Source organism: Pelodiscus sinensis, chromosome 13 (assembly GCF_049634645.1).
Source record: "Pelodiscus sinensis isolate JC-2024 chromosome 13, ASM4963464v1, whole genome shotgun sequence".
NCBI classification, from domain to species: Eukaryota; Metazoa; Chordata; order Testudines; family Trionychidae; genus Pelodiscus; species Pelodiscus sinensis.
Window position 1 is genome coordinate 19,024,128 of NC_134723.1, and position 11,673 is coordinate 19,035,800.

General features: G+C 45.1%; 1 protein-coding gene across 4 annotated transcripts in view; it reads right to left on the minus strand.

Moving 5' to 3' along the window:
- Nucleotides 1-11,671, minus strand: part of RAB41 (RAB41, member RAS oncogene family) — a 29,854-nt gene extending 18,183 nt beyond the window's left edge. For all 4 annotated transcript variants that reach the window (XR_012906873.1, XM_075940795.1, XM_075940797.1 and 1 more), the window contains exons 1-3: nucleotides 11,462-11,671; nucleotides 6,445-6,503; nucleotides 4,912-4,965 (exon numbers count right to left, since the gene is read on the minus strand). Coding sequence is in view for 3 of the 4 variants with exons in the window: in XM_075940795.1 (XP_075796910.1) it covers nucleotides 4,912-4,965; nucleotides 6,445-6,503; nucleotides 11,462-11,540 (192 nt within the window). In the remaining variant the exon portion in view is untranslated. The remainder of the gene's footprint in view (nucleotides 1-4,911; nucleotides 4,966-6,444; nucleotides 6,504-11,461) is intronic.
- Nucleotides 11,672-11,673: the final 2 nt, after the last annotated feature.

The following is an 11,673-nucleotide window of genomic DNA, read 5'->3' on the forward strand; positions in this document are numbered from 1 at the left end:
CATCTGCCCCTGGTGTGGGAAATGCATGAAGTCTTTGCCCCTGCTGCTCCGCCCCCCTCTCATGATCCCTCTAGGTGCCTGCGCTCCTGGCAGCAGGCGGAGACTTCACACGGTGCCCCTGACATCAGGTCAATCAGGGTCTGGGCGCAGGGGGAGCACATGAAGTCTCCGCCCCTCCCCCCCCATCTCCATCCTGCAAAAGGCACATCATGTTTAGAGTCAACTGCCAGCTACTCAGCTGTCAGTTGACTCTAAGCACCGCATACCCCTTGCAGGGCAGGGGTAGGATAGGAGACTTCATGTGCTGCCCCTCACCCCGCAGGCCCTTATTGACCTGGGGGCAGGGAGAGCATGCAAAGTCTCTTGTTCCATGCCCCAGCCCTGCAAGGGGCGTGTGGTGCTTAGAGTCAACCCTAGCGGTTGACTAAGTGCCGCATGCCACTGGCCGGGGAGGAGACTTCATGTGTTCCCCTGTCCCCAGGCCCTGACTGGCCTACGGGGAAGAGGGAGCAGCAGGCATCTGCAGGCTGGATAAACCCACTTGGCAGGCCAGATCCAGCCCACAGAGGCCCTTTTGTCCACCCCGATGTAACCGATTAACCAATAAGCAGATGTTCATTGGTTAATGGTATTGGTTGCACTCAGCCGGCTCCCAGGTAGACAGCAACAGGGCAGCAAAGCCCACTCCCAGGGAGCCAGGCAGGTAGGCTTCACTACAGGCTCTGCAGTATAAAGCTGAGCTTTATACTGCAGAGTGCACAGCACATGTAACCACTAACATTTTTAGCAGATATCTAAGAACAAAACATAAAAACGGCCAAAGGTCCATCTAGCCCAGTGTCCTGTCTTCCAACAGTGGCCAATACCAGATGCGCCAGAGGGAGTAAACAGAATAGGTTAATCCTCAAGTGATCCCTCTCCTGTCATCCATTTCCAGCCTCTGGCAAACAGAGGCTAGGGACACCAGTACTACCCAGGCTGGCTAATAGCCATTGATGGACCTAACCTCTATTAATTTATCTAGTTCTTTTTTGAACCCTGTTAAGTCCTGGTCTTCACAACATCCTCTGTCAAGGAGTTCTACAGGCTGACTGTGCACAATATGAAGAAAAGCTTCCTCTTGTTTGTTTTAAACCTGCTACCTATTAATTTCAGTTGATGACCCTTAGTTTTTATGCTATGGGAACAAGAAAATAACTTTTCCTTATTCACTTTTTCCACACCAGTCATGTTTTTATAGACTTCTATCATATCTCCCCTTTTCTAAGATGAAAAGTCCCAATCTTCTTCATATGGGACTTGTTCTAAACCCTCAATAATTTTGTTGTCCTTTTCTGAACTTTTTCCAATGCTAATATATCTTTTTTGAGATAAGGCAACTACATCTTTACACAGTACTCGAGATTAGGGCATACCATGGATTTATATAATAAAATATTCTCTGTCTTATTTTCTATTCCTTTTTCAATGATTTCTAACATTGTTTGGTTTTTGACTGCTGCTGCAGACTGAGTGGATGTTATCAGAAAACTATCCATGATCTCTCTCTGGAGTGGTTATAGCTAAATTAGTCTTCATCATATTGTATGTATAGTTGGGATTATTTTTGCCAATGTGCATTACTTTTTGAGTTTTTGGCTAGCTGTTCTTCAAACTCCTTTTTGGCTTTTCTTAGTATAATTTTACACTTAATTTGACAGAGTTTATGCTCCTTTCTATTTTCCTCACTAGGATTTAACTTCCACTTTTTAAACAATAACTTTTTCATCTCTCGTCACTTATTTTTACTTGGTTAAGCCAATCTCACTTTTTTGGTTTTCTTACTGTGTTTTTAAATTTGGGGTATACAATTAAGTTGGGCCTCTATTATGATGTCTTTGAAAAGTTTCCATGCAGCTTGCAGGGATTTTACTTTTGGCATTGTACCTTTTAATTTCAGTTTAACTAACATCTTCATTTTTGTGCAGTTCCCCTTTATGAAATTAAATGCCATTGTATCAGGCTGCTGAGGTTTTTCCCATCACAGGGATGGGAAATTTTATTACATTATACTCACATTATTTCCAAGCAGTTGTTATATTTACCATTTGGACTCGATCCTGTGCTCCACTAACGACTAAATCAAGAATTGTCTGTCCTCTTGTGGGTTCCAGAACCAGCTGCTCTAAGAAGCAGTGATTTAAGATATTAAGAAATTTTATCTCTGCATCCTGTCCTGAAGCGATGTGTACCCAGTTGGTATATAGATAGTTGAAATTTCCCATTATTATTGAGTTTTTTATTTTGATAACCTCTCTAATCTCATTTCATAGTCATTATCACTATCCTGGTCAGGTGGTCAATAATATATCCCTATATTCTTATGGAATAAGAATAGCATGGATTAATATCCATAAAGATTCTATGAGACATTTTGGTTCATTTAAGATTTTTACTTCATTTGATTTGACATTTTCTTTCACATACAGTGCCTCTGCCCCACCACCATGATGTGTTCTGTCCTTCCAATATATTTTGTACCCTGATATGACTGTGCCCCATTGATTGTCCTCATTCCACCAAGGAGGCACTCTAGTTCACCCATCTTATTATTTAGAATTCTAACGTTTGTGCATAATCACTTTCAAAATGTGTCACTATTTTTTATCTGTCTGCCATTTTCCGATGTTTCATTTGACTGTTTCTCATCTGATCTTACCCATATTTTACATGGTTACCATATTAAATGATTTTTAACACCCCTAGTTTTCAATCATACCTCATACATGGAGATGAAACCATCCTGAAGCCTGTCATAGGATTAGCTCATTATGGAGCTGAGAGAGACTTTATTTACTCTCATTAGAAGGTCTAAAGCACAAAGGTAGGATAATGCCTGAGGCACCAGCCATTTTTAATTGGGATGTCTGCTCTCCTGATATAGTGTTATCAACCTCCAAACTGGCCTGTCACTCATGTGCAAAATAGAGAGGATCCCACTGTGGAAAGATAGAATACCTACAACAAACAACACTGGGAGCCATTGCCTGAGAGCCTAACAATCAGGATCACCTGTAAACCCTCTATGCTCACTCAGATTTCATAGTATCCCACAGTAATTTATCTTGCCTCTTGATGAAGGCTGTGCCATCCATAACCAGTTTTCCACAAGAAAACCCCAGCCCTAAAAGTACCCAGAAAAACCTACCAGCCATGCTGATTTGGGAGTGGCACCCAGACAAGGGCAAGTGGAGCTTCAGTTCCAGACCAAATCTCTCCACACCTCAGCAGCCCATTCCTGTCCTCCATTCCAGGATCAGACAATTTAAAGATTCATAATATGAAGAACCACCAACAAGTACTTGAGAATTCAGCCTATTAGTGAACAATAATGGGAGGTGAAGGATAACGTTTCACCGGTCCTCCCACCTGCGGCTGTAGCTGTGCCATGGAGCTCCGTCTGACAATTATGGGTACTCATTAGGGTAAATGAGCTTCCTCAACACTCCACTTAGTTTGGTGTGTCACACACCCTATAAGCAAAACATTGTAAGCAGTATGTTTGTCTCTGTCTCCTATAGTCAAAGCCTGTGAATGGGTTTTTTTGGCAACGTACTTAAGAGTTGCTTTTGAGAATGAAAAGTACATGCACTAGGGGCTACAGACAGTTGTCTATTTTGTGTGCTAGTACTGTGCAGAATTGCTTTAGAGTTTGAGCATCTGGAACAAAGATAGCTTAGAGAGGATACATCAAAGATGCCAAACCGAATGTGTACCAAAATGTTAATTAGGCTACTGTGCACGCAGTGCTTCCATCCAAACATGGCAACCAGAATCTTGTCTCAGTCATGGCTGGTGCTAAAGTTTACAAGGCCCTGTGAGAAGAGACATTCAGACCACCTGAGAGCAAGTGTAATTATTCCTCTCTTATCACCCATTTTGTCATCTTTGCTCACATTTAACAGGCTTTATGGTTTTTGATGGTGCCTCTACATGACCCAGAAAGCTAGCAGTGGAAATAATGAGTGGGGAAGGCAGTTAGGAAATTCATTCTCTGCCATAGTGGACCAGAGGGATGTTGCTCTTGTTTGAAGATCAGGTGCAGAGGCAACATGCCCAGGGCCACCCGACCAGAAGGGTAAGCATTGCATCACTCAAGTGCAGCAGTGACTGTCTCCAAAGGAAGCCAGTTTCACCTGCTCAGCCAGTAAAGAGTAGTTATTTGAAATTCAACAGGCAAATATATCAAGAGGAATCTAGGTGTCGCCTCTATGTACAGGGGACCTCCTGCAGACTACACACTTAGCTGTGTTGCTTCACTGAACATTTTCCTTCATTCACTGATTTTGTTCAGATATATATTTCAGTTATCCCAATGCTATAGATTAGAGTTATGTTACTGACATAACCAGCCACCTGCCTTGTGAGGAGGGCCCTTGTTATCCTCAGAAATCTTCAGTGACTTCACAGAACAGAATCACCTCTGATCTACTTAGATTAGTTTATATCGACAGTCCCAGAGACAGCACTGTAGTCACCTATGAGAATGTGCATGGTATGCCTGTGATATAGCAGCAAAAAGGACAACATAAAGATTTTCTTTTCTTTTCTCAAAGCATATGGATTTGTGAACTTGACCCAATTTTGCTTAATGCTTTATCGGCCTTCCCCTGCAGCAACAAATAATATCACAAGTACCAGAAACAGAACCAATGGTTTGAGCCAGTACAACAAGAAACAGAATTTCATGCAAGACAGATTACTAGCCTGACCAGGTCCGACAATTCCTGTTATACACTGTCCTTGGAAAGGCTGTTGTGGGCCTTGGAGGAATGACCATTGCATGAACAGCCAGGCAGAAACATCGTGTACATGGGCAACTGCTGCTCTTGTGACTACATTTGCTAGATTAATTACAGAATCCTCACTCACCGTGCGATCTTCTAGATACATTGTCTTTGACAGGAAATCAATTCCAATGGTTGCCTGAAAAGAAAAAAAATCTTAGTAACCTGCAATTTCTCCCCTTATACAAGGGTTCTTAGATAGTGTGTAATTGAATAGTTGTGTAACTGCATGACATTTTAGCGGTTACATGACTATTTGATAATCCCTAGGGGTAGGCTGGCAGCCAGTGCGCTCCTGGCCCCACTCCTGGGGAGCTCCCTGCCATTCCATGCTGCTGCCTCTGTATCAGAGGCAGAAGCACGGGGTGGCAGGCGGGAGCTGGTCCATGAGGGGAGCCAGTTTAAAAATCAGCTGAGAGAAAAGCAGCAGCAAGGGGTGGCAGCAGCGCCTATTTGGGAGAGGATGGGGAGAGGGGCGAGTTTCCGGAAGACAGAGGCTGTTCCATTGGCAGCAACCCCAGTCTGTGGGGAGCTCGGAGCTCCTACAGACAGGAGCTGGTCCATGAGATGCCAGAGCATCTTCTGTCTGCGGGGAGCTTGGACTCTCCCCAGACAGAAGCTGCTTCATGGCAGTCTCCCCTCCCCATCCCAGGGGAGGATGCATGTAGTCGACAAGAGTAACCGATAAGATCAGGCTTATCAGTTAATCATGTAGTCATCTACACGTTGATACACATTGACATCCCTACCTTATACTGATCTGCAAATATGTATTAGTCTCAAAAATCTTCATGAACTTCCAAATAAGGCTATTCATGTGCATTTAGTTGCCTCAGTCCATCCATGAGAGAATGTCTTACGAAGTATGACAGATATGACAACTGTCTGCAATATCTTTGCAAGATCTTAGTAAATTATGCTTAAGTAGCTTTGGAATAGTATTACAAATGAAAATCGTGAGTGTTTTGTGGGACTGCCTAGCTTCTCTAGGGAGGAGATGTGACCAATGTAAATAACAGGAAGCACTCTAAGCTTCAAAAAACTATTTAAATATAGTACGAGACAAGAAGGAACTTTTGGGGGTTAGAGGGCACTCCTGCAGAGTACAGAATGTCACACAGGTAACCAGAGAAACCCTGAGGTGGGGTTTGAAAAAAATGATCATCTACAAAAGCCCTTGGTGGATTTCAATTCTTTCTGGTAAGCTAATTGGTGGGTGTAGGTTTGTCTATGTTTATGTTTTCTTTGTAATGCTTTCACTTTAAGCGTGCTTGCTTCGAAAGGGCAATATGGGAACTCACAACTGTAGGCAATTACGTTGTTGACAGTCTCTGAGAAGAAAGCAAAACGCTGATGCTGAGTTGTCTAGGTATTCTGTTTTGCTGGGGAACTCACAGTGCTAGCAGGTAACAGTGTAGTCTCTGTCAGGAAGGCGAGTTACACAGGTTCTACATCTTACCTATCTACCCATAGCACCAAGATGTCATGGAAGATAGCCATTGGTGGACCTATTAGCCAAGACATAAGTAGTTTCTACCACAGTTCTTGAAAGGTCAGTTCCTCCCAACTAATGCAGGAATTTGATGAATTTTGATAAAAGAAGCAGAATCCCACTCACCTGATAAGTGTTGTCAAAACTGTCATACATAAACCTAGTGATCAGAGATGTCTTCCCAACTGCAGGAGGAGAGGAAAAAACAATTACTGTCACGTGGCAGATAAGGAGCAAGGCTGCCTCCCAAACAGACAGTATATTCAAATGATAACGCTTTTGAACTGACTGCACATTGTTCTTGCTACAACCTTCTTTAGTTTGTAAGGAATAGGGATGTAAGTGACTAGTCAACTATCCGATAAGCATATGCTTAGTCGCTCCCCCTGCCCCTTGCTGTCTATCAGAGAGAGGCAGTAAGGGGGCGAGCAGGAGCCGGTGCTGGGAGGGAGCTGGCTTAAAAGCTGATTCCACCCACCAGCATCTCCGCGTGGAGGAGGAGGCAGGGGAGCAGCAGGGAACTGGCAGTGTTTCTGCCTTTGAAATGTAGCAAGAATGGAGCTCTTACTACATTTCAAAACCAGAAGTGCGCAGGAGCAGAGGGCAAGCCGGGGACTCAAGCAGTCCCCCATTGGCCCCATACTCCCTGCTTTTGAAATGTACAAGAGCCCCCCACCCCAGGCTCCTGTACATTTCAAAAGCAAAGCGTGTGTGGGGAGCTACTACTTGAGTCCCCCGCTCACCTCCTGCTCCCATGGCGCTTCTGCTTCTGAAATGTAGCAACAGCAGGCAGGGCTCTTGCTACATTTCAAAGGCCGAGGTGCCCTTATCAACTAATCGAATAGTCAATGCAAATTGCTTCAACTATTCCATTAGTTAATTAATCTAAATTTAACATCTTTAGTAAGCAACTGTCTATACTACAATATCTCGTAGGAATATGAATGTTTAATGGGTGATGCTTACTGGTTACCATTAACTAGTGGAAGCTGGAGCATCCTCACCTACTACAGACAGCATGCTCGCAAAGCCCACTGCGGACGGGTGGTGCTCTAGGTCAAGAGGAGCAAACCCCATCTGCAGTGGGGGGAGCCCACTCCAGCCCAGCTGCAATTGGTGGGTGGGAGCTGCTCCAGCCCACCTGGGCTGGAGTGCCCCCCCCTTATTCTATCTAATTGGTTAACCATAATGTTATGTTTAACTGGTTAACCAATTACACAGGATTTTACATCCCTAATGCTTAAAGCACATCAACGTTGCAGAACACAATTGCAAAATATGATTATTCCCAAATGTGTTTAAGTAGTTGTTTTTCAGCATTAACTAGGACTGATAGTTCAGTGTTAAGAAGTGTCAGAAGAGTAGTCATGTTAGTCTGTATCTTCAAAACAGAAGTCCCATGGCACCTTAAAGACTAACACATTTTTTTTATTGTAGCGTTAAGAAGCTCCATAAGGGAGCCTGGTACAGCTTGAAAAGGCAGTAGAGAGAGTCACTGCAGTATGGGACCTTGAGGTAGTGGGGCAATTGTGATGGTAAGAGTACATAAGAAAACTGAATGATCTCATGAGGCAAATTCCCCAATGGGGTCTGCAGAGTGCTTGGGTTGTCCATGGAGAGCTGATTAGTGCTGGCTCCCTCTCCATTCAGCTACTAAACAATGCTTAAGGAATGCTAAAAATACACTGTTTTCCTAACATTAACTATCTGTGTTGGTAATGGTGTAGTTTTACAACTGCTTATCTTCTCTGTGGAATGGATCGGAAGGGATCCATATTAAAATATGGAAGCACTTGCTAGCTCCTTTCAAAAAATTATGTTCTTTTCCCGTGAAGAAAAAAGGAAGAACTTGTGGAAAGAGAGGGTAATCAGAAGCAGTGGTGCAACTGAGAAAAACAGATAAAAGTGAAGAACCTTAGGGCTTGATTTCATACCTGGTATGTAGGGATGTTAAATACTGGTTAGCAAGTTAATCGAGTAGTTGATGGAATTTCCATCGACTGCTCGATTAGTCAATAAGGAGATTTGCTGTGGCTCTGCTTTTTAAATGCAAGGCTCTTGCTACATTTCAAAGGCAGAGGTGCCCTTATCCAGCAATCGAATAGTCAATGCAAACTGCTTCAACTATTTGATTAGGTGATTAATCATTAGTAGACTAATTTTTAAAAGGCAGAGCCACAGCGGTCTGGGACTGGGTACAAGCCAAGACTGCTCAGTCCCGGCTCATGCCAGGTCCTCCACTGCACCTCTGCCTCCCACAGAGACAGTGCTCCCCCCAGCACCAGCTCCTGCTCCCCCACCACTTTTGCTGGGGGGGAAGCAACTATTCAAGTAGTGACTCAACTAGTCGCTTACATCGCTACTCTTGTAAACAGATGTCGTTCTCCAAGACATCTGTTGGTCAAACTGTAACTAAGTGTAACAGGGCACTCAGTTACTGTCTAGATTTCCTTTCCAGTCTGGTCTTCTTCCTCTTGCACTCAAATGAAACCTCTCTTGTGAAAGTCTTTACTGATTTATTCCTAAATAGACTTCTGAACTGGTACTCCATCCTCATTCTTCTTGACCTATCAGTCACCTCTGATATCACAGACCATGCTATTCTTGGAATTTTATCCTTCTTTAGCTTCAGTGACTGACTTCTCTTTGTTCTCCTACTTCTCATTGCTCCCTCAGTATGTTTTTCAAAGGATTCTCCTCATGTCCCTAATCCTTTCAACTATTTCTGGGGGTTCCACTGGCTCCGTTCCTAGTCCTCTTTTACACACGTTGGGGGCAGGGAGCAGGTAGTCGACAGGATAGTCAACTAGTCACTCTCCTCACTCCCATTGCCTCGATCAGAAAGAGGCAGCAAAGTCAGAGGGGGAAGAGAATGGGGTATTTCTAAGTGGCAATGCCACGTGGAGAAGGGGCCAGATCCTGGGTTCCATGCGGTGCTGCCGCTTTGAAATGCCATGTTCAGCTCAGGGCTAGCTGGGGTGTCCCTAGGCTGCATGCAGCGTTTCAAATGGGCAGCACCGCTTGGTGCCCAGGGTCAGTGAGAGAGTCCCCAGCTGATCCCAGGCTCCATGTGGCGCTGCCACTTTGAAATGCTGCAAGGAGCTTGATGCTGGGATCCCCACGGCATTTCAAACCAGCAGCACCGCACGGAGCCCAGGGTGAGTCCCAGCCGACCCAGGGCTCCATACGGCACTTCAAAGGCAGAGGCACCCTATCGACCAATCAATGCAAAAATGCATCAACTATTCGATTACTCAAAATTTAACATCCCTACTATTAACCATATTTTAATGTAAACTAAACCAAGTTTAGTTAAATTTTATTCAAACTTATGAAATGGTAATTTCTGTCCACACAGATCTGAAACAATATTATAGCACTTGGATCATAATTAGGCTTGATAAAATTCAGTTTTTAAAAATATCGACAGACAATATCTGCGTTTATTTTTGAACATTTTTTCTATTTTTATCAATTTCAGTTTTCACAGTTGTAGGAAATTAGGAGGGAGGAATCACATTCTTTAAATATTTATTCTTGAAACCCCTCTGTAAGATAGGGAGGCACTATTATTTTTATTTCACACAAGGACAAGGCACAGACACTAAATGACCTCCAAAGCTCACACAGGAAGCTTGTGGCAAGGTAGGAACTTGAATTGTGGGTCTTGTGAACCTCAGAATAATGCCCTAACCACTGGACAATCCTTCATAAATGTGAGTTTTCCACAGAGCAACAGGAAAAGCCCTTTCTGATTGCACTAGGGCATGCTGCCCCCTCAATTAATCTATGTTGAGCAATAAAAATGCATTAATATCATACAATTCTTCCACAAGTGCAGAGAGTGGGTTTCCTGAAATCTTTTAAACTACTCAAGAGCACCCTCTGCATGCAGCTCACAAACATTTGGCATTCCACTAAGCCTAGTATCTTTCAGCTTGTCAAGAGACTAATTTCCCACTAAGACCTTCAATAGCAATCTCTGTGCTTTATATGGGCATGTTATTGAAGCCTTGCACACTTTGAAAGTTAGCCAACAAAGGTGTAGAAATCTGCTTGCTTAACCCATGATAAAGAAAGGGAGCTTTTTTTTTTTAAACACCTGCTCAAAAGCAAGTGAGTAGAATTTTGCAAGCTGGATAATGCCAACAGCAAACACAGTAGGCTATGTCTTAACTAACCATCTGAACTGATGGGACTGGACCACAATTGGTGTATAATGGTCAGTGTGACTACACTGTCCACACTAAATCATATTTTGAACCAATGCAGTTTTGTCCCCCATCCACACTCAGTCATTAGTAAAGCTATCTCAGTTGCACTACCATCTGGTATTCACTCCCAGTTCTCAACAGTGCTGAGGGAAACTGGATTTGGGGAGATCACAAGCACTGCACTGTAGAAGAGTAACAGAAGTACAATTTGCAACATTCATACTAAGCAGACACTTCCATCTGCATTGGCATCAAAATGGCAGAGACTGAACTACTGGTACCGGGGCCAAGTGATTTGGGAAAGTATGTGATGATCTGGCTGGAACACTAGTGCCTAGTCACCAGTTGTGTTACAAGTATGTTGACAGGAGCATGTGAGAACAGCAGATTCCCAGGGTGCACATTAGGTCTGATCTGTGTCTAAGGACTGGAAAGCTGACAGCCTGCTGAACACCCCACTCAGCAGTGTGGGGACATGGCCAGCCATCACCAGGAATGGTGAGCAGGGCTCAAATCTGTGTCTGGCCTAGTGCAACGAGCCCCTGAACGACAAGGATGACTGCAGAGCACTTTGCCCCCAACCACGAGCGACTAGCAACCACGGAAGGGATGATTGCAGCTCCTGCGGAAACCCACGGGGCCACACCCCGCAAGCCTGAGACAGCCAAGTCAGTTTCTTCCGCTTGGCCACAGCGCAACCCACACCCCAGGGTCTGCCCCACGACAGGCAGGTCGCGCCCAGCTCCGGGTCCCCCTACCCCAGTGAGCCCCCCCGTACTCCAGGCACGGAGCCCACCCTGTCCCCAATACTCCCTCATCCCCCAGGTTTACCCCAGCCCAGGCACGATCCCTCCTCCCCCTCCCTGCCCCCCACCCACTGAGCCCCCCCCCCCGCCCGGCCCCGCCCCGCCCCGCCCCGCCCCGCTCACCGCTCTGCTCGCCCAGGAACACCAGCTTGAACTTGCGCAGCGGGTTCCCGAACTCGCCGCCGCTGCCGGGCGCGGACATGGCGGAGCGGGGAGGCCGAGCCGGGACGAGGGACCGGGGAAAGGAGATGCTGCCCAGCTCCCACCGCTCGGGGACCCACCCACCGCTACCGCTTCGGGCGTCACTTCCGTAGACGCAAGGAAAACGTCACCCC